Source organism: Trichosurus vulpecula, chromosome 3, assembly GCF_011100635.1.
Source record: "Trichosurus vulpecula isolate mTriVul1 chromosome 3, mTriVul1.pri, whole genome shotgun sequence".
Lineage (NCBI taxonomy): Eukaryota > Metazoa > Chordata > Mammalia > Diprotodontia > Phalangeridae > Trichosurus > Trichosurus vulpecula.
In genome coordinates, this window is record NC_050575.1 from 28,333,267 (window position 1) to 28,356,835 (window position 23,569).

Below are 23,569 nucleotides of genomic sequence, written 5' to 3' on the forward strand. Positions count from 1 at the left end.
TTTCCTTCCCACCCCCTATTACCCCCCCAAAAGAAAAACAACAAATAAGCTCAGTCAAGCAAAACAAATTCCCACATTGACCACGTCCAAAAATATGTATCTCGTTCTGCCTATTTATCCATCATCTTTCAAGCAGCGTGTACGTTACAGATGGAGAAGGCGAACCTAGGTCTTCCTGGTTGCAAAGACCCAACACCCGCTTCTAACTCTGTGTCTAGCAGAACCCCTCCCCCCCTCCTAGAGGAGCCTCGGAGCAGGGTGCCTGGAAGGCCTCCGGCCGCTAGGAGGCAGCAGCGCAGCCGAGGCCGTGCCCTCCCGCGCTCGTCCCTCCCGGTGGGCTCTAGCTTCGGCCGCCGGTACTTCCGTTCATCGTTGGCCCGCGTTATAATGGCGGCTGCCTCTGCCTAGCGGCCCGTCTCGTATCTCAGTTGAAGGGATCCCGCAGCGGGGAGAACAGCGACGCCGTGGCCCACACGCCGGCCTCTCCACGACGCGGCGCCATGGGCCGGGAGTCACGGTGAGTTGGAGGACCCGGGGGGGCCTCCGGAGGCGTCTGTGAAGAGAACGTGAGCGGCGGCGTGAGGGAGTTATGAGGGCGCCGTGAAGCCCGGGGTCCGGGGCGGCCGCGCTCGTCCCCCGCGTCAGATGCGCCCTGCGGCCCCCAAGCCCGGGCCCCCGCCCGTGCCCGGGCCCTGACCTTGCGCGGGACCTGGGCGGCCCCAGGGTGATTGCTTCTCGCCGGCGGAAGGCCTTGTGCCTTTTTCTTCTCCAACCGCAGGAAGTGGCGGGCACCCCAAGGCCCCTCTGCTCCCGAAAGCCGCGACAGCCCTACCGCTTATGCCTGTGGCCTCCCAGCCGCCCTTCTCCTTTTACCCTGTGTCCCCTGTGTAGCCCCACCTGCCAGCCCAGCGCGCCCTCTCGGGTGGATTGAATGGAAAAACCTTCTCCAGCCCCCTCAATCCTAAGGGGGTAGACGACCCTCTGGCGCTTAGATCGCCGTGCGTTACTGGGGTTTGCATGCTTGCTTTGTTCTTCTCCTTCTTGAAGGAAAGGACCTTTCCTTCATCGCTGTTCTCCTCAGCGGCCCCCTTGGGCCCTGAATACACTCGTTAAGTGGATAATTCAGACTGTTTCAGGAAACATTTATTAAAGATGTTCAAGGAGCCGTGGATGGAGCAATGGAAACGTAGAGTTTTAGGGTCTAAAAGAAGGAATGGGCATCGGCAGATGTCGGAGAGGTTCGGCGGGGTGGCCTTTACTCAGCCTTAGTTTTAGATGTACAGTGGGTCATCTTTTTATGTAGGCAGGCTAAATACGTGTTCACCAATCGAGCGATGTAAAGTAAGACAGAACAAAAAAGGTATGAAAATGGGAGAAATACGTGTTATTAATAAACCAAGATTAATTGATGACAGCAGTCGGATGTTTAATTTAGTCAAATTTCCTGGAGCTAAAGCAAAAAAGGAATCTCGGCATGTCTGCCTGTCATGGGCTGGGTATGCTGGGACACCCTGAGGAGCATTATCATTAGGAAAGGAGATGGCTGTTGGGAATGTACCCCAAATTTCATTTAAAATAAATGTAGACAGTATGAAATGCTTGGGAGTGTACCTGCTTAGACAACCCAGGAACTATATGAACACAGTTACAAAACACTTTTCACACAAATAAAGTCAGATCTAAACAACTGGAAAAAATATCGATTGCCTATGCTAAGCCAATATAATAAAAATGACAATTCTCCCTAAATTAATTTACTTACTCAGTGCCATACTAATCAAAATACCAAAAAATTATTTTTGTAGAGCTAGAGAGTGTACTCCCAGGATGTCCCAACACACCAAGACCATGCTGTGCATGCCCATGCTTCTTGGATGTCATCTCAAACGGAATATATCCAAAATTGAACTCATTGTACTTTACCACCTCTCCCAAACTTCCCCGTTTCTGTAAATGACATCACCATACTGCCATTGACCCAGCTTTGCCATCTGGGCATCACCCTTGACACTTAACCCCACAATCCAGTCAGTCATTTGCTGACTTTACAACATCTCCACTCACATAGTCTCTATATCCTAGGCCAGGTTCTTGTCACCTCCATTGCAGTTACCTCCTAATGGGACTCCATATTTTCAGCTTCTTCCCTCTCCATATTGCCTACAGCTGACAAACTGATATTACTTAAACAGATTTGACCTTGTCTCCCCATACTCAGAAATCTTCGGTGGTTTCTTGTTGCTTCTAGGATAAAATACAAAGTCTTTATCCTTTCTTTTAAAGTCTTGAACAAGTCTTCCTTTCTAGATTTATTTTATGGCATTCCTCTCCAGTCCTATTTGTTCATGATAGTCAAAATATCATCTAGCTTTCCCCTGTATATCGCATTTTATTTTTTGTCTCTGTTCACAAGTGATCCTCCTAGTCTCCCCCTTGCCCTGTAGAATCCCTAGCTTCCTTCAGAGCACAGCTCAGGTGCCACCTCCTACCTGAACCATTTCCTGATTCCCTCTAGTTATTAGTTCTCTCTCTCTCTCTCTCTCTCTCTCTCGCTCTCTCTCGCTCTCATATTTTGTGTTTATTTATGTCCATGTTCTTACCTCCTTCTCTTCCCCTAACCATGTAAGCTCCTTGAGGGTAGGCCATTTCATTTTTCTATTTGTGTCCCCAGCACCTGCAATGGTGCTTGGACTATAATAATTGCTTAATAAGTGCTTGCTGATTGATTTGAATAATGCTATTCATGTACATAGTAAATGCTCAGTGAAGTTACTGTGAATGAATGTTATATCCCACCATGTAAGGCTGGTTAGTGGAGGAAAGAACAGGAGTAAGAAAAACTCACATTTTAAAAAATAATTTTTTTTTGAGGGGGGAAGGCAGGGCAGTTGGGGTTAAGTGACTTGCCCAAGGTCACATAGTTAAGTGTGTCAAGTGTCATTGGTCAAATTTGAATTCGGGTCCTCCTGACTCCAGGGCAGGTGCTCTACTCACTGTGCTACCTAGCTGCCTCCTAAAAAAGAAATTTTTATTGATATCTTTTGTCCTTACATTTCTCAGTTTTCTCTTGCCTCGCCCTTCCTGGGAGTCATCCCTTATAACAAAAAATAAAAAAGAGGGATGGGGAGGAGTTCATTAGAATTAACCAACATATGGAATGAGCCTGACAGTGTTCCATATCCAGAGTCTCCCACCTCTGCCAAAAAACAGGAAGAGGTGCTGTCTTATATCTGTCGATAAACTTCTGAGGCCCTTTATCCTTTACGGTGATAATTATTGTAGTGGAAATTCACGTGGTACTTTGAAGTTTGCAGAGTGCTTTACCTACCTTTACCGTGTAGCCTTAAAATGGCTTTGTATTACAAGTATTATCGCCCCCATTTTATTGATTAGCTCTCAGAGACAGTATTAACACTGTATTATGTTTCTTTAAAAGTATGTTGATTTTTAAGCGTATGAATTTCAGTGGAAGGCATTGGACCTGGTAGGTAGTTTGGTATCAGATAGGCAGGATGGTCTTCAGTTGTAGTTGAATCTATATATTAGCCACACAATAGAATTTATGTAGATCTTATGATCACATTTTAAAGATAATACTAGTGAATTGTTTGGCAAATTGCTAAGCTGTCTATAATAAAATGATGTACTTTCCTCTAGTCTCTGAAGTTTGTAAATTGACATTGTCTTCCCCTCCTTATTCTTCCTCACCCCATGCATGTGTCCAGTCATTTGCCAAATCTTGCTTTTTGTACCTCCACAAATACTTCTTGCATCTGACCCTTTCTCTCTACTCATACAGCTGCTCAGGTACTCATGACCTTTTTCCTGGAGGGTTGCAGTGGCCTCATAATTGGTTTCCTTACCTCATGTCTTTTTCTTTTCCACTTCCTCCTCCACACTGCTGCCAAAGGGATTTTCCTTGAGTGCACATTTGATCGTGTCACTCCCCTATTTGAGGAACTCTCTCTTGCCTTTAGTATAAAATACAACACTATGGCCTTAAAAACCCTTCACAACCTGAGCCTCCAGCCTGCCTTTCTAGATTCATTATGCATTATTCTGCACATTCTTTGGTTCAGCCGACCATTTCTCTGTTCTTCATGCCCAGCGCTGTATTTCCTACTGCTGCGTCTTTTATGCTGACTGTCCTTCATTCCTGGAATTCATTCCTCACCTCCACTTCTTAGAAGCATTTACTTCCTTCAAGGCTCCCCTCAAGCACCACTTTCTCACACAAAGCCTTTCCTGATTTCTGTAGATGCTGTCTTCACTCTCTTACTACTTTGTATTTAATTATTTGTATTTATTTATTCTGTATCTACTTACATATTTTTTGCTTCATGGGAAATAGACAACCTGAAATAACAACACTGACTATAATAACTTCATCCAGAAATTTAATCAGTATAAATTAATCGTCACAACAGGGAGACTTATAAAGCCCCAAATGTACTTTTGTTAGCAAACATGACTTGCCAAATGGGAAGAGATGGCTGCCAAAGGATGCACTAGATTAAAAAATAAACTTGTTTGTAAAATCTTTTAAAGAGGGATTAAGAATTCAAATAGTGGAGGGAAACCATTTTAAAGAAAACCTGGCAAGCTGTCCAGCTCGGCAGTGTCATCCAAAGAGCATTCAAGCATGAAAATGGAATGAAGACTGCAAATAAAAAAATGGAAAAAATTTATTAAAACCATTTTAATAAACTTTTGTTTCCATCAAAGTAGTAGAACTACTGCACTTGAGCCCTAATATCACAGTCCCAGATAAGCTTCTAGGAGGTGTCGAAATGGCATTGAAGAGAACAAAGCTGGGAAAAGCAGCCAGTTAGACCAAAAATATATAGAAGAACAATATATAGACGGGATATGTGCTGGAGGTGATGCAATGGTGAGAGTGTTGAGAGACTGATGTACAAAGTACATGAAGCAGAAGGTGCCAGACACATGGAAAATGTCTCACGTACTATTAATACCAAAAAAAGTGACTGAGAACATCAGTGATTATTGGCCTAGATTACTGTTCTCCACACTATGCGGAATCTTTATGAGGACTGTCTGTATACATGAGGACATCCTTAATGAGGTTTTATTGAATTTTCAGAAGTGATATTAGTATGAGTGACATCTTTACCGTTTCACGTTAATTAAAAGATGTAAAGAATATGAAATCCCATTGTACTCACTGTTTATTGATTATTATACGTACACGTGTGTGTGTACATGGGTGTGCATGTGCGCACGGTGGAAAACATCACCTTATAGATTCTTTTATGACAAGATGTCTCTCAGCCATATATTAAGCTCATCCAGGATTTCTTGGAAGATTCAACAGCAGAGGTAGTTTCAGTGATACTCCGATAAGAAGAATCTAGCAAGTTATACTGTGATCACCTACAGAATTAGCCACTGTGACAAAAGAGATCCTGTACAGAGTTCAGGTTGAGAAGGGATTTCTCATGGATGGTGAGGATCTTTAGCTCTCATTTGCAGGTGATGCTGTATTGATTATAGCAAACCCCAGGACATGGTAGAAAATAAAACTTCATAGAAGAGATCGATACTCACTCAAATAAATATAGTCTGTCCATCCATTCAGGAAAGACTAGGTGGATTAAGAATATCTATTGCCCAGATTTCAACTTGCGTGTGTTTGGACATCATGTAGAAATTATTCAGCAGTACTATGTCTATCTGTGACAGCACAGGAAACTGAGCTGGGCCTGGAGTTGAACAGGAGGAGTAGATTAGATTGTATTGCCTTTACTGACCCTTTCATAATATTAATATGATGTTGCTATATGATAAAAATAAATGGAATACTGCTGTCTATGAAAGAATATCACACTAAAGATGAATATTATGCAGAGGGTAGTGGAGAAGGGTATAGTGGGTGTGTCAGCCAGTTAGAACATTTTGAACTCTCCAATCTGCCTACTTCATCATTCAGCTTAAATTGTTCTTTTCAGAGTTATCAGTAACCTTTTTTTTTTTTTGGTTTGTCTTTTGGCAGGGCAATTGGGGTTAAGTGACTTGCCCAAGGTCACACAGCTAGTACGTGTGTCAGGTGTCTGAGGCCGGATTTGAACTCAGGTCCTCCTGACTCCAGGGCTGGTGCTGTACTCACTGCACCACCTAGCTGCCCCTGTAATCTTTTTTTTATTCTGAATTTTACAGACACTAAAAAAGATGAGCATTTTCGTGTACAAAGTAAAACATAAAAAGAGGCTTGTATGTAAAAGTGTGACTCTTTAAATTCAGCTTGCTTTTCTTTTTTAATTATATAATAAATTCAGCATGTTATTTTCAAAGTTGATTTGCTTTCCTTTTAAAAAAATTTGTTATTTAAAAAAATAGTTAATTTTTAGGACTTGAGTTTCGAATCTGATTCTGTGGCTTACAACCTCTTTTTAAAAAACTATTTAGTATTTTATTTTTTCTCAGTTATATGTAAAAACAATTTTTAACATTCACTTTTAAAACTTTGAGTTCCAAATTCTCTCCCTTCTTCCCTGACTACTGCCCCTCCTTGAGAAGGCAAGCAATTTGATATAGGTTATACATGTGTAATCATACAAAGCATTTCCATATTAGTCATATTGTGAAAGAAAACATAGACCAAAAAAAACCCCTAAAGAAAAATAAAGTTAAAAAAAAAAGAAAATAAAGTTTAAAAAGTATGCTTCATTCTGTATTCAGACACCATCAATTCTTTCTGTGGGAATGGATAGTATTTCTCATCGTATGTCCTTCAGAGTTGTCTTGGATCATTGTATTGCTGAGAATAGCTTTCGTTTCACTGCTGATCATCTCATAATACTGCTGTTACTTTGTACACAGTACATTTCCCTTTGCATCAGTTCACGTAAGTCTTTACTGGTTATTTCTGAGAGCATCATGCTCATCATTTCTAATAGCACAATAGCATTCCTATCACATAGCACAATTTGTTCAGCCTTCCCCAGTTGATGGGGAAAATTGAGGATCCCCTCAATTACAAATTCTTTGCCACTAGAAAAGAACTGCTATAAATATTTTTCTGCATATAGGTCCTTTTCCTTTTTGTTTTTTTTCCCTTTTGGGGTATAGAGCTAGTATTGGTATTGCTAGGTGAAAGGGTATGCATGGTTTTACAGCCCTTTGGGCATAGTTCCAAGTTGAATCAGTTCACAGCTTCATCAGCAGTGCAGTAATGTCTCATTTTTCCCACATCCACTCCAACATTTGTCATTTTCCTTTTCTGTCCTATTAGCCAATCTAATAGGGATGAGGTAGTACCTCAGAATTGTTATAATTTGCATTTCTCCAATCAGTAGTGAGTTAGAGAATTTTTTCACATTCCTATAGATAGCTTTGATTCTTTCATCTAAAAACTGTTCATATCTTTTGATCATTTATCAATTGGGGAATGGCTCTTGTTTTTATGAATTTGACTTAGTTCTCTATATGTTTGAGAAATGAGGCCTTTATCAGAGAAACTTGCTTTAAAATTTTTTTTCACAGTTATTGCTAACTGTATTTCCCTCCATCCTATCTACCCCCCCCCCCATTTATTCTATTCTCTCTTTTCACCCTGTCCTTCCTCAAAAGTGTTTTGCTTCTGACTACCTCTCCCCCAGTTTATCTTCCCTTCTATCACCCACTCCCAGGCTTCCTTCTCTTATACCCTTCCCCTCCTACTTTGCTGTAGGGTAAGATAGATTTCTGCGCCCTATTGAGTGTGTCCCAATTCCAATGAGAGTAAGGTTCACTCACTCCCCCTTGCCTCCCCCCTCTTCCCTTCCTCTGTAAAAGCTTTTTCTTGCCTCTTTTATGTGAGATAATTTACCCCATTCTGCAACTCCCTTTCCCTTTCTCCCAGTATATTCCTCTTTCTCACGCCTTAATTTTATTTTTTTAGATATCATCCCTTTATATTCAACTCACACCTGTCTATATACACTCCTTTTAACTGTCCTAATAATAAGAAAGTTCTTATGTTACAAGTATCATTTTCCCATGTAGGAATGTAAACAGTTTAACTTTATTAAGTCCCTTATGATTTCCCTTTCCTGTTTACCTTTCTGTGCTTCTCTTGAGTCTTGTATTTGATGGTCAGATTGTTTATTCATCTCCGGTGTTTTCATCAAGAATTCTTGAATGTCCTCTATTTCATTCAATGTCTGTTTTTTCTCTTGAAGGATTATATTCAGTTATGCTCAGTAGGTAATTCTTGGTTGTAATCCTAGCTCTTTTGTCCTCTGGAGTATCCTATTCCAAACCCTCTGCCTTTAAAGTAGAAGCTGCTAAATCTTGTGTGATCTTGACTGTGGCTCCACGATACTTAAATTTTTTCTTTCTGGCCACTTGCAGTATTTTCTCCTTGGCTTGGGAGTTCTGGAACTTGGCTATAATCCTGGAAGTTTTAATTTTGGGATCTCTTTCAGTAGGTGATAGATGGGGTGTTTCAATCTATTTAGCCTCTATTTACCTAAGATATCAGGGCAACTTTTCCTGATAATTTCTTGAAAGATGATGTCTAGGCTCTTTTTTTTGATCATGGGTTTCCCTGAATCTATTTTCCAGGTCATTTGTTTTTCCAGTGAGATATTTCACATTCTCTTTTTTTTTCATTCTTTTGATTTTATCAGATTGTTTCTTGATTTCTCATAAAGTCATTGGCTTCCATTTGGTCAATTCTAATTTTTAATTTTCCATTTAGCCAATTCTACATTTTAAGGAGTTTTTTCCTTCAGTGAACTATTCTGCCTCTTTTTTTCCCATTTGGCTAGTTCTGCTTTTCAAGGCATTCTTCTCATTGGCTTTTTGTACCTCTTTTACCATTTGGTCTAGTCTGTTTTTTAAGTTGTTATTTTCTTTGGTATTTTGGGCCTCCTTTACCAAGCTGTTGACTTGTTTTTTCATGATTTTCTTGCATTACTCTCGTTTCTCTTCCCAGTTTTTCCTCTACCTCTCTTTATTTTTAAATTCCTTTTTGAGCTCTTCCATGGCTTGAGACCAATTCATATTTTTCTTGGAGGCTTTGAATGTAGGAGCTTTGACTTTGTTATCTTCTTCTGAATGTGTTTTGATCTTCCTTGTCACCATAGTAACTTTCTAGGGCCAAAATTTTTTTCTGTTGTTTGCTCATTTTTCCAAACCATTTCTTTCTTTCTTTTTTTTTTTTTTTTGAGATTTTTTATTTTTAGTTTACAACGCTTGGTTCTACATAATTTTGAGTTCCAGATTTTCTCCCCCGCCCCAAGATGGCATGGAATCCAATATATCTTCTACATATAACTTCACATTGAACTTATTTGCACAATAGTCAAGTTGTAAAGGAGAATTATGACCAATGGAATGAATCGTGAGAAAGAAGAAACAGAACCAAAAAAAAACCCCAGAGCAAAAACAAAAGAGAAAAAAAAAAACAAAGGGGAAAAAACAGGCAAGCATAAAGTGTGCCTCAATCTGCCTTCAGACTCCATAGTTCTTTCTCTGAATGTAGATAGTATTCTCGATTGTGAGTCCTTTGGAGTTATGTTTGTACCTTGTATTGCTAAGAAGAGCAAAGTCTATCAGGGTTAGTCATCACAGAATCCATATATCTGTGGTTGTGTATAATGTTCTCCTGGTTCTGCTCCACTTGCTCAGCATTATATCATTTAGGTTTTTCCAGGTTATTATGAAGTCCGTATCATCCCCATTTTTTATAGCACAATAGTGTTCCATTACCTTCATATACCACAACTTGTTCAGCCATTCCCCAATGGATGGGCATCCCCTTGATTTACAATTCTTTGCTACTACAAAAAGAGCTGCTACAAATATTTTTGTACATATGGGTCCTTTTCCCACTTGTGTCATCTCTTTGGGATAGAACCCTAGAAGTGGTATTGCTGGGTCAACAAACTATTTCTTGAGTTTTAACTTGTTAAAATAGGACCCTGCTTCTAGGCCCCAAGCTTCAGGGATTTTGTGTCGCTGTTTTCAGTGATTTCTATAAATTTTCAGTTCCTCCAAGGTGGTGTGATCCAAGGAGAGGTGTGTTTACTATCCTTTTGTGCTCTGGTCCATGAGCAATCATAAGCATTCTTTTCTGGGATTGTAAAGGAGGATCCCCTCTCCACTGTGGCTGCAAGCTCTGGTGTGCTGGTGCTCCTTTCTGCTGCCCAGGACTGTGACCTAGATCCTGGCATGGCCAGAGCAGCAGAGTCTTGTCTCCCCTGTAATGTTCTTCTGAGTAGGAGCTTGACCCCGTTACTGTCTGGACTGTGAGCTCCACAAGCAACTGCTGCTGATTCAGTGGCTTCCAAGGCCTGCCCCTGGTTTCTTGGATTGGGTTGGGTCTGGGTCTGTGTTGGTGTAGCCTGCCCTGGACTGTGCTCCACTCTTACCCAGATGGGACAGACCTTTCCTGCTCACCTTCTAAGTTGTCTTTAGCTGGAAAATTATTTCACCCTTTCCTTTTATGGGTTCTGTTGTGCCAGAATTGTTTTATGGCATTATTTAAAGGTATTTGGAGGGGTTTTGAGGAGAGCTCAGGCGAGTTGCTGCCTTTTCTCTGCTATCTTGGCTCTGCCACTCTTCTCTCCTCCCCCTTTCCCCCATTTACTTTTCTGTTTACTGTCTACCTTCCTACTGTACTCTAGGCTGTCTTCCAGGCCTGGGATTCTCTTTCTACCAACTTTTGCCTCTTAGAATTCCTGGCTTCCTTCAAGACCCAGCTCAGATGATACTTTTTATAGAAAGCCTTTTTTTCCCCTCCTAGCTGAGCTGCCAGAGCCTTTCCCTCTATTAGTTTATTCTGTGTATCTCATATGGGTCTATTTATTTACATCTTGCTTTCCTTGTTAGAATATAAACTCTTTGAGATTAGGGCTGTTATTTTTCATATCACTTCATATGGTACCTAACCTCCTCCTCCTCCTTTTTCTTCTCCTCTTCCTCACCATCATCACCATAATCTTCCTCCTCCTCATCCTGCTCCTTCTCCTGCTGCTGCTGCTCCCCCGCCCCCTTCCCTTGGAGCAGACCATCCTGGTGCCTCTTTTGTGAAGCGGCGGCTGAGGAGACCCTGGGACTCGCCACAGCCAACGAAAAGCTCAAGGAAGGAGTCAAGACTGAAAACAATGACCACATTAATTTGAAGGTGGCAGGGCAAAATGGTTCGGTGGTGCAATTTAAGATTAAGAGGCACACACCACTTAGTAAACTATTGAAAGCCTATTGTGAACGACAGGGTTTGTCAATGAGGGAGATCAGATTCCGATTTGATGGGCAACCAATCAATGAAACAGACACACCTGCACATCTGGAAATGGAGGATGAAGATACAATTGATGTATTCCAGCAGCATACAGGAGGTGCTTACTAAAAAAAATCTACAACTCCTCTCCAGAACTGTGCTCCCAAGGAAAACAATACATTCACAATTAGAAACCAAGGTTTGGTTCATCCACATCCTGACTACTGCAGTATGGTTTTCTCTCTTCTTTGATTCCCTTCCTCTGTTCCTTTATTGTACATAAAGTAACTGGTGTATGTGCACAGGCATAATGCGTATTTTTTTTTTAACTAAATGGTGATGGTGTGTTTTGATCAACATCAAATGGAAATGGGGAGGGAAAAAACAAACTGGTTCGGTGAAAATATTCTTTTTCTCCATTAGTGGCATGTTCATTCAACTTTTATCTTTATATTCCATTAAGTTATTTTGCTGTCACTGTTTAACAACAACAAAAAAACCCACAAAAAATCCTTGCATACCTTGTTTGATTGGATAATTTCAGTGTTTTTCTTTTATCATTGTAAAACCAAGGACGATTTTATAACTTTTTTGTACGTAGCTGTTACATGTAGGGATCTCTGTCTGTCAGTAGGGATAAATTATTATAAAGAAATTGATCTTAGAATTTTCCCTTCAAGTCAAACATCTTGTTGTTTAAATAAACTTCTTGTTTAAAATAAAAAAAAAATGGTTGTTGACCAAGTAAGGGTTGTCATGATGGGGAGAAAAGATGGGCTTATAATGGGTTTAGAGTGAAGGCTGACAAATGGATAGTTTGAGAGGTTGGATAGGTATTGATGGGTTGAAATCTCTATTGGTGGCAACTCCCTAATCAATTAGAATATAGATCAGTTTATATACGTATTTGCCTTCTTCCATAGAATGTAAGCTCCTTAAAAGTAAGGGTTGTTTCATTTTTTTGTCTTTGTATCCTCTTCACCTGTTACAATTTAGAAAAGATGGATAAAAGTACTGAACCATAATGAGTATATCTTAAAGGAGCAGTAAGTAAATAGGATTTGGAACTGGGAAGAACTTTAGAAATCATTTATACCAACTCCCGCATTTTCAAAGAATAGAAACTGGGCCCAGAGAGATTTAGAGGCCTATTAGTTGTTCCGAAGTAATATAGAGGTAGAACTCATCCCAGATTAAGTCTTCTGATTTCTATTTCAGTGTTCTTTTCTTTAAAAAATAAAATATTTCAGTGTGCTTTTCTTTGAAAATTTTTTTTACTGATATTTGTTTTTACATCACCTTAGTTTCTGACTCTCCCTTTTCACCTACCCAGTGAGCCATCCTTGTAACAAAAGAAAGATTAAAAAACAATTCAGCACAAGTAGCCACAGAAAATAAGCCTGACAGTATATTTGATGACTTGCAGTCATCTTTCCCCACCTCTGCAAAGAAGGAAGACAATGTATTTTCTCATCTCTTGTACTAATGTTGGTCATTATAACTACATATTTTTATTCTTTCATTTATATTGGTGTAGTCGTTGCATATATTTTTTTTTCTGGTTCTTCTTGTGTCAATTTTCATTAGTTCTTGTAATTCTCTGAATTTTTTATACGCATCATTTTTACTGTTCAGTAATAATCTGTCATGTTAGTTGCAGCAATATTCCATAGTATTACATTCATATACTCTAATTTTTTTTTTGGCTATTCCCAATCACTGGGCATTTATTTTGTTTTCAGTTCTTGGCTATCACAAAAAAACTGCTGCTGTGAATATTTTGGTGTGTATGGGATATCCACCGCACCACCTAGCTGCCCCAAGGTTTACAAAGCACTTCACAAATATCTCATTTCCTCCTCACAACAACCCTGGGAGGGAAGTGCTGTTATCCTCATTTTGTGGATGGGGAAACTGAGACAGACCTAGGTTAAGTAGTCTTTGATCTCCTTCTAGTAATATACCTAGCTTTAAGATATCTGGGGCAAAGAGTATGGACAGTTTGGTTACTTTTTTAAAAAGTGTAATTTCACATTGCTTTCCGTTGTACTTTTCATTGCATTATGCCCATCTTCTATCTTATCTGAACATCTATCTTCTACATTTTTGTTCTTTTTTTAAAATCTTAAATTTTTTTTCCTGCTCTGGACCTGTGATTTCATCAGTGTATGTAACTGTGTAGAAACTTCAACACCAAATTCAGGTCATTAATTCTGTAATTTAGAGTCTTAAAAAATTGACTGGGGCATTGAGAGGTTGTAATTTGGTCTTACAGCAAGCATGCCTTAGAGACAGATCTTCTTGTCTCCAAGGCCAACCCTCTCCACAAAGCCATGCTGCTTTTTGTAAGTTAGAGGACAGTGATAATTTTCATGTTTAAATTACCTCACTTCAGTGCCTTCTGTTCCTGATTTGTAAAATGGGAGTGATACCTCACGGAGTCATTGTGAGAAAAGCACTTTGTAAGCTTTAAAAAAGCATAAATGTAAAGTGGCTTTATTTTGTTTTCATAAAAGAATTTTTATTATAAACTTTCCCAAACTTGATATGTGCAGAAAAAGTTTAATCTAGTTGTGAAATGATGGATTATTATTACCAATTACTGTTAATGCTTTCAGAACCTGTTCAGGTTGTGTAAATTCTATTAGATTGCTACTGTCCCAAAATAATATTTCTCTCTATTGATTATACATGCTTACATCATAAACAATTCCTAACATGTTCATTTTCTCATCCCTGTTTCTTTTACAGTTCATGACAAAAAGAAGTGGTCTTTCTAATGATTTATTTCTATGCTTTGATTTTAGTAAACGTAATTAATTTGTATTGTTAAAACTATAGGCACTACAGGAAGCGATCAGCATCCCGGGGTCGATCTGGAAGCCGATCTAGGAGTCGTTCTCCATCTGATAAAAGAACTAAACGTGGAGATGACAGACGCTCAAGAAGCAGAGACCGAGATAGAAGGCGAGAAAGATCTCGAAGTAGGGATAAGAGAAGGTCTCGCTCTAGAGACAGAAAACGTTTGAGGTAGGTGGTGATATTTCAAATAAGATGTGATAAACTAAAGTGAAACGACACCTACTCCGTGGGGATAGAGACTGGACCTGTTAATTCTTTGGCATAGGGAACTCCCAGGTGTGGAAACTTCATCTACCAGGGCAGGTCTGTAACTTCTCTACAACTTATAATAATTAGGGAGTTGCCTAGAGCACTGAGAGGTGAAGTGACTTTTTTTTTTTTTTGAACAAATTTATTTATTTATTTTTAGTTTGCAATATTCACTTCCCTAAGTTTTAGATTTTATCTGTGTCTCTCCCCTCCCCCATCCCCAAGGTGGTGTGCAATCTGAAATAGGCTCTACATATACATTCTTATTAAACCTATTTTCACATTAGTCATGTTGTATAGAATGTATGGGAGGAACCATGAGAGAAAAAACAAAAAAAAATAGAGCAAATAGTATGCTTTAATCTGCATTCAGACTCCATATTTCTTGGTCTGGATGTGGATGACATTTTCCATCTTGAGTTTTTTGGAGTTGTTTTAAGTCCTTGCATTGTTGAGAAGAGCCAAGTCTATCAAAGTCACACAATGTGGCTGTTACTGTGTACAATGTTCTCCTGGTCCTGCTCACTTCACTCAGCATCAGTTCATATGTCTTTCCAGACATTTTCTGAAATCTGCCTGCTTATCATTTTTTTAACACAATAGCGTTCCATTACATTCATATACCACAGCTTGTTCAGACATTCCCCAGTTGATGGGCATCCTCTCTGTTTCCAGTTCTTGGCCACCACAAAAAGAGCTGCTATAAATATTTTTGTACATGTGAGTCCTTTCCCCATTTGTGTGATCTCTTTGGGATACAGCCCTAGAAGTGGTATTGCTGGGTCAAAGGGATGCACATTTTTATAGCCTTTTGGGCGTAGTTTCAAATTGCTCTCCAGAATGGCTGGATCAGTTCACAACTCCACCAACTATGCATTAGTGTTCCAATTTCCCCAGATCTCCAGCATTTATAATTTTCCTGTCTTGTCATGTTAGAAGTGACTTGTTCAGAGGTGAAATTTGAACCTAGGTCTTCCTGGGCCTGGATTAGGCAAAGAGTTAGCAGCTCAGAATCTCCCTATGTATTCCATTATTTGGAAATTCTTCAGGGTTGATTAGTTCCTATTTTTAGATAAGAAAACCTTAGAAATTTTATGTCTCTTTGGTCATTCACAGCTGATTGGTCAAGTAGGATGTCAACATATTGCTATCATACTTGACTTTTCTCTCTTAACCCTCCTCCTTATTTCCTACCTTTCCATCTTATTTATAGATAATGGGATGAGTAAGTTAAAGGGTGGGATTTATCCATCATCAGGGAACTTTAGAACCTATCGTCCTACAATATCAAGAACTTTATGTAGAATACAGTAATGCTAAACTGATAAATTAGTAGTGGAAACAGAAAGAGGAAATTTAGAGTAAGAAGTTTCCCTATGGGGAAGGGCTCATAAAGAATATGGACTTCGCAACTGGTCCTATGAGAAAAGTATGATTTGGATGGGCAGAATGGGGGCGGGGGGCAGTGGTACATATTATTTGTGGGAAGATGCTGAAGAGAATTATGTTCTAAGAGAGGCTGTCTAGCCCCTCACTAGCTACAAGTATTTTCTCCATTGTCAAAATTTCTCACAGCCCTTTGTTTCTATCATAGCCTACCTTTTATCATTCTTATCTTTGTACCTGTCTTATCTCTTTGTTAGAGTCTAATGTCCTTGGGTGCTTAAACTGTCTTTTTTAATCTTTATATTCCCATTGTCAGGTACATGCTTTGTATTTGGTGGGTAGGTCTTAATAGATGCTTTTTGAATGACTCCTGATAGAGTTGCCTGATGCACTGCTATGGGCTCTCCCACTCCTTCCCATTCAACCATAGTTTAGTTCAACAAACATTTACTCAGTGTCTTACTGAGTCAATTACATTGTAATATAATGTATTGAGTAAACCTACATTGGTAGATGAGAGCAGCCCAGTGGGTGTCTTTCTCAGCAACTTGGTTTTAATCAGATTTAACTCATGCTATCGTTCTTTGTTACTATATAAAGGTCCTGCTGGAACATGGAGAATATGAAGAGTTTGGTTTCGTTATTCCAGTTTACTGACCACCTCCCTCTCTTGGAAGGAGAGTGAGTTTAGACTTCATTTTCTAATAGGTGCAGCATTCTGATTCAATCAGATACTAAAGTGTTATATAGATATGAGTTATTAGTATAATTAATAATACCAAATAGCTAACATTTATGTAGCGCTTCCTGTGCGCCAGGCACTTAAGATCATTATCTCATTTGATTCTTACAACTGGTAAATGCTGTTACATTTCCCTTTTATAGATGAGGAGACCAAGGAAAAATGTGATTTTTATCAAAGATCATTTTCATTAAATGCTGACAAATACTATGATACTGATACTTGGTGTACTTGTACAGCCTCATTTTACTTGAATAAAATCTTCTAACATTAACAGTTTTTGTTGCTAACCACCCTATCAATGTGCTAAACATATGCTTTTGTATCTTTGCTCTGCAAGTCTGTTTCTAGGCCTCTCTCTGTCTCTCTGTCTCTCTCTCTCTCTCCCCCCACCCCTCTCCCTCTCCCTCTCTTCCCCTCCCTCCCCCCTCCCTCCTTTTCCTTCCCCAAAATAGTCAACATGACCTGGATATCTGGAGCCAGTTAAATTTTATGAGTCATATTGTTACTTTCCAGAATCTATGACTCATCTTCCCCTTCTCTTGTCATTGATTTGCTATAGAATCCCTTCCTTATTTTACCTTAACACTAGCACTGGAATAATAATAATAGTGAGCTATTTTTATAGATATTTCTTGACTGTGATTGGGAAAAGAGGAACATGCCGGGGTTTTTCTTGACTAGTTACTTAAAAGATATAGGAATCAGCTTTTTTCACTTGCTCCTTTCTTGTTTAGTTGTCATTGAAACTATCATTTTTACTTAGGATACTTGCTGATACTCATTAAAGGGAAGGGAAAGGGACTGGACCCATGATTTCATTGGTGTAGGGAATTCCTAGGTGAAGAAGCTCCCTCACCAAATGCAGATTTCTCAGTAACCTGGTCTTAAAGTTTTGCTTAGAGCACTGAGAGATTAATTAACTTGCCTAAGGTCACACAACTAGAAAGTGTCAATGACATCAATCAGTCAACAAGCTTTTAATAAATCACTTAACTTTCTGCAAAACCCTGTGCTGTGGTCTGAGAATACAAAGGCAAAAGAACAAAGAAAACCCAAACAAACCAGTACTTGCTTTCAGGGTGCTCACAGTCTGATGGGAGAGACTACAGGCAAACATGTCAGTCACTAAGCATTTGTTAAGTGCCCACTGGATGCCAGGCACTGTGCTAAAGAGTTGAACCTACAAACAAAGCCAAAAGACAGTTCCTGGCCTTAAGGGGCTCACAATCTAATCAGACCTTGAACCCAGGCTGCTGGCCAGCTTTCTCTCCAGTTTGTTAAGCTGCCTCTTAATCATTACAGTTTTAACAGAATTGTGAGAAAGAGATCTGAAGTAACCATAGATTTTAAATGACATAATGCTAAATTGATGACTTTTCCCTTTCTTAGACGGTCGAGAAGTAGAGAGAGAGAGAGAAGCAGAGAGCGGAGAAGATCTCGAAGTCGAGATAGGAGACGGTCGAGAAGCAGAAGCCGAGGAAGGAGATCACGATCGTCTAGTCCTGGCAAAAATAAGAAAGCGGAGAATAGGTAATATCAATGTTCAGCACCATTCTAGGATAGGAACAGGATCATTTTTCTCATCCCTTTAAAAAAACAACCTATCCACTCTTAATAACATTTACTTTTGCCTTCTGTCAGAAAAGTGTTAATATTAAAATATGTGAATAAGAACAAAAGAAAATACAAAAGACCAGATAAACACAATAAAAATTTAAAAAGTGGTTGAAAATAATCATATGTAATTGTATGCTTTTTAAAAATTTGCCAGTTATGAAAATAAACCAAGCATATTTTTAAAAAGTCATCTTATGTATTTAATGTGAATTTTGTTGCATTTATTTACGTAGTTGCATTCAATGTGCATATTTTTTTTACTTTCATCTCTTGTCTTTCTGCATTTAATATTTGTTAGCTAATTTTTTATTATATTCCCATGCTGTAATTTTTCAGCTGTTTTCCTAATCGTGTACATAGTTTTCAGCTTTTTGCCATCACATTAAATAGTGCTACTGAGAATATTTTTCTACAAAAAGTCTTTTTTCCCCAAGTCAGTAGAGTTTTAAACAAAATAGTGGAATTGCAGGGTTACAGAGTGTGAACACTTTGATGACACTTGTTAGATAATTCCTTCTTGTTTTCCAAAATGATTGAACCAACAACTGGCTTTGACCTGAAGTGAGATGACTCTTCTATACCATCCAGCACTTAACAGAAAGGAGATTTACTTAGCATTAACATTGAAAGGTTACAAAACAGTAGTGTGATGGCTCTTGCAGCAAAAATGAAAGTTACTGATTTTATAATGGGCCAGCCTTGTTTTATGCTCTTGGCAACTGGAAAGCTGTATCAGCAGACTATAGCTAATCTGGATGGATCAAGCTTTCATAACAAAGTAGCTTAGAGAAAAGTAGCCTATGTTTTGTAGCATGGACCCTAGTTAATATTGCTTCTACTACATTATGCCTTTTGTTTTTCTTTGTAAGGGTGGTTGATGTTAATTTCGTTATGATAGGTTGTAAAACCCTTAATTATATGTATTTGATATGTATGGATTCATCACTTTTAATTCTTTTTGTCTACATTATTAAATGTATTTGGTAGACAAATAATAGACATTCATTTCTGAAAAGAAGATTGTAAAAACTTTGGTTTTGGCCTTTGAATTATATTATCTTTATTTAACTACTTGGAAATTTGATATGTAAACATGTGAAAGCATTTTCATCTTATTGGCCCAAAAAGCACACAGTTGGTCTCAGACTAACATGTCTTCTCTTTCTTCAGGTCAAGGTCTAAAGAGAAAACAGATGGTATAGATGTTTCCAAAGACAAGAAAAAAGAAAAAGATGACAAGGAAGAAGAAAAGGAAAAAGATGTTAGCGTATGTATACTAACTTATAATCGAAAGTGTTATTAAACTGCTTCCAGATTTAAAAGACAAAGTAGAATTTGTTTTCCGGTACAGAGAAATTCAGAAATTTAGAACTAAAGCTTATTTTAGTGGGGTGTTGCAGATCACAGGATCACAGCTAAAGAGCTGGAAGGACCTTAGGGGTAGTTTACTCCAACTCTCTCATTTTACAGATGAAGGAGCTGAGTCTCAGAAAGACTAAGTGAACTGTCTAAGACCACAGAGGTAGTACATTGGGGTAGCGGTGTTTGAAACCTGGGTCTTTGAATTTCAGCTCAGTGCTCTTTTATGTCTTAGCATCTGGCAAGCTTCAAAGTACTTTCTTTCAGAAGGAATCATAGTTACCTGGTGTAGGAAACTCTTGCACCAAGAGTTAGTTTTGTTGTTGGATAGATGACACGTCTGGAAACTTCATTCTCGTTCATATGCATAATTGTGGTTTCCTCATAGCTTTGTAGTGGGAAAATAGAGCTTTTTGTGGAGGCAACATGAGAAGAATGCACACCTCAGAGAGTACGATTCAAATCTGAGTGTAGGTGAAACCACTCGGGTAAATTTCTTTCAACTTTAATTGGTGGAAAAAGCTTTTTTAAAAAACTAATTTAGTGTGGATAATATGCTCCTGATGTATACTCATCAGTTTACTTGTGGGTATTAGCGTGTATCAATATTTTTCTTATTTTGTGAACTCACTTGGTATATGTCACATGAAGGATAATTATCAACTCTTTTCTATTTTAGAACTTTGACCAAAACAAGTTGGAAGAGGAAATGAGAAAACGGAAAGAGAGAGTAGAAAAATGGAGGGAAGAACAGCGTAAAAAAGCAATGGAAAATATAGGAGAACTGAAAAAAGAAATTGAAGAGATGAAGCAGGGGAAAAAATGGAGTCTTGAAGATGATGATGGTATATTCTTAATTTGTTGGCTTAATAGCCAGTTTGTGAATCAAATCAATAAAATGTTTATTAAGAGCCTACTGTATGCTAGGTACCATGCTAAGCACCTGACATACTAAGACAAAAATGAAAGTCTCTGTCTTTAAGTAGCTTACATTTTATTGAGGGAGATATGTACAAAATGAGGTAATTTGGGAGTTTGGAAGGGAGTTCTATCAGTTAGAGGAAATCAGGAGAGCCTCATGTACAGTACAGGGTGGTGCTTGAGCTGAGGCTTGAAAGAAGTGAGTGATTCTAAGCATGAATTCCAGCATGCAACCTTTGCAAAGATGTGGATAAGGAAATTGGAGTGTAATGTGTGAGGAATAGCAGGAAGGCCAGTTTGGCTGCATGGTAGAGTACATGAAGGGGACTACTATATAAATAAGATTGGAAAGTAGTTTGGAACCAGGTTATGGTGGTTTTTAAATGCCAAACAGAGAAGTTGTCTTTAATCCTAGGGTTATAGGGCGCCATTGGAGTTTATTACCTAGGAATGACATTATAGACCTACATGGAGGATGGATTGGAAAGGGGAGAGAGACTTGAAAGGAAGACCAGTTAGCATTGGCTATTGCAGTGGTCCAGTTACGAAGTGAAGATGTCCTGAATTAGAGTGATGGCCATGTGAGAAGGAGGGTGGAGATTGGGGGGAGAGGAGGGAGGGATGGATACAAGCTATATTGTAGAGGAAGAAGAGACAAGACTTGATAATTGATTCAGTATATAGGGTGAAGGTTAGCAAGTGAGTTGAGGAATCAAGGATGACTTGAGGTTTTATACCAGTATGAATAGAAGGAACAAATATCGGAGGAGAGATGTTTTTGTGGGGAAAGATAAGTTCTGTTTTGGACATGATAGGTTTGAGATGCCTATGGAACATCCAGTTCAGAACATACAGCCAGCATTTGATGATGGAGGACTAGAGTTCAAAGGAGAGACTGGCTGAATATCTAGATTTGGGGGTTGTTTACATAGAAATGATAATTAAATCCATAACAGCTAATGAGATCACCAAAATAGGGCAGAGAGAGATTAGAGGACCCAAGACAAAGCCTTGAGCTACTGTAACTACATTCAGGAGGCATGATGTGGGTGATGATATAGCAAAAGAGATTAAGAAGTTATCAAACAGAGGAGAAGGAGAATCAAAAGAGAACATCGCAGCAAAAATCCAAAGAGGAGACAGTATTCTGGAGAAAGAATGTGTTCAACAGTACCAAATGTTGCAGAGAGATCAAGAAGGATGATTGAGGAAAAGCCATCAGATTTAACAATTTAAGAAACTGTTGGTAACTTTGGAGAGTTTACGGATCATAGATAGAGAGCTAGAAGGGTCATTAGAGGCTATGCTGATTGCCTCATTTTACAAATGAACAAACTGAAGCCCAGGTGTAGGTTAAGTGACTGATCCAAGATCACACAGGTAGTATCACTAATGGTATGTGAATTTCAGTCCTCTGATTGTGAAGCCAGTGCACCAGAGAGCAATTTCAGTCCAATTATTAGGTCAGAAGCCAGATGCAAGTAAGAGAAAAGGAAGTTCAGGCAATTAGATTAAACTACTTTAGGAATTTGTAGTGAAAGAGATAAGAAATATTAGACTAATAGCTTGACAGGATGGTAGGGTCAAATAAGGGCTATTTATAAATCAGGTAGAAGGAGGTATGTTTGTAGGTGGCAGGGAAAGACCCATCAGCAATGAAGAGAAGATGAGAGGAAGGAGGAGGAGGATTGTTAGAGAATCTGCTGGAGGAGATGGAAAAGGATGGGATTGAGGATACATGCAGAGGGTTTGGCCTTGATGAGAAAGGCCACCTCAGGTGCTGGAGTAAGAGTGGAAAAGAATGTCTGTTGATGTCAAAGAGTTTTGAAATGTAGAGGAGAGACAAGATCACAGTAAATAGTCTATTTTCTGAGTAAAATATGAAGCAAGATCCTCAATTGAGAGGGTGAGAAGAGGGGTTGATGGATTGTGAGACTTGAGGATAAGAAGACATTTTGCAGCAGCCACTGTAAGGGCGAAGTAAAAGCGTTTCTCTGCTTCAGTGAAGAACCAGACAACAGAAGTTAACATAAATTTGTATTGGACCCAGTCAACATGGTGGGAGTAGGAACAGAGGAGGCTGATACAGGGTTGCAGTTTGGCAAGGCTTGAGTGGTGACAGGACAAGGGGGCAAGGGATTTAGAGTAGAGGAGAGTATTGTGTTTGTTCAGCTGTCGGGCTTGAGAAGGAAGAAAAATTAAGCCAGGGTAGTCCCAGTTGATTTTATGGTAAATCTACCTTTTTGATTATAGATAAAATAAGTATTAAAGAAATAATATTTAATGTTAAGGTCACTTTTTAGGGGATAGGGTAAGTCCAGGATGAGGATGGCATAGCAAATTATTTAGAATCAAGTTCCAAGGTAAACTCCTCATGCCAGAGGTTGCATGTAGGATAATTTTCAGTGGTATACAATCTGGTTGCTTGGGAAACTGTTACCTTAACTGCTTTGCCAAATCCAATTCTCTTACCCTGTTTATCTTGAACAATGATGATGATGATATAACTAATTAGATAAGTAGACAAACATTTACTAAGCATCTGCTGTGTGCCAAACACTGTGTTAAGCACTGGACAGTTCTGCTCTGATTCAGGTTGTTAGCCTTCTGTTTTTAAATTTTATCACCTTTGTCATTGTCACTCAGGTCTGAATCAAATGCAGGTGAAAAATACTAGCCTGTATGTACATATATGCTCTTGTGTTTTAGATGATGAAGAAGAGCCTGCAGAAGGGGAAAAGGAAGGGAATGAAATTGAAGATGAAGAATTAGATCCTTTAGATGCATACATGGAGGAAGTAAAAGAGGAGGTCAAGAAATTCAATATGAGGAGTGTTAAAGGTGGTGGTGGAAGTGAGAAGGTAAATCACATATTTTCATTCTTGTTTGGTCGTTTTAAAACAATTTGTACCTCTGGAGACTTCCAGGAACATGGAAGAGTGAAAGACTGCAGAACAATTCAGTTGTTCAGTATCTTCATTAAAAACAACAGAAACACCAAAAAGAAATAAAGGGCTCAAAAGAACTTATTTTTAAGGGTACGTACAAATGCTCAAAGGAATTAACAAACATATAAATTTCATTACAATGGAAAAAATGTTATGAATTTAAGAAAACTGGAGTAATATGGAGAAAATATGGAGAAACCATATGAAAAATATACTCATACTCACAAACAAGACCAAGAATTGGGAAATGACTGT

At 38.9% G+C, this 23,569-nt stretch overlaps 1 protein-coding gene across 1 annotated transcript in view; it reads left to right on the forward strand.

The window, feature by feature from the left end:
* The first annotated feature begins 374 nt into the window (after window positions 1-374).
* Window positions 375-23,569, forward strand: part of DDX46 (DEAD-box helicase 46) — a 60,106-nt gene continuing 36,911 nt past the window's right edge. The window contains exons 1-6 of the mRNA XM_036749456.1: window positions 375-517; window positions 14,069-14,257; window positions 17,859-17,999; window positions 19,257-19,353; window positions 20,125-20,290; window positions 23,076-23,227. Coding sequence (XP_036605351.1) covers window positions 501-517; window positions 14,069-14,257; window positions 17,859-17,999; window positions 19,257-19,353; window positions 20,125-20,290; window positions 23,076-23,227 — 762 coding nt within the window. The 5' untranslated portion in view covers window positions 375-500. The remainder of the gene's footprint in view (window positions 518-14,068; window positions 14,258-17,858; window positions 18,000-19,256; window positions 19,354-20,124; window positions 20,291-23,075; window positions 23,228-23,569) is intronic.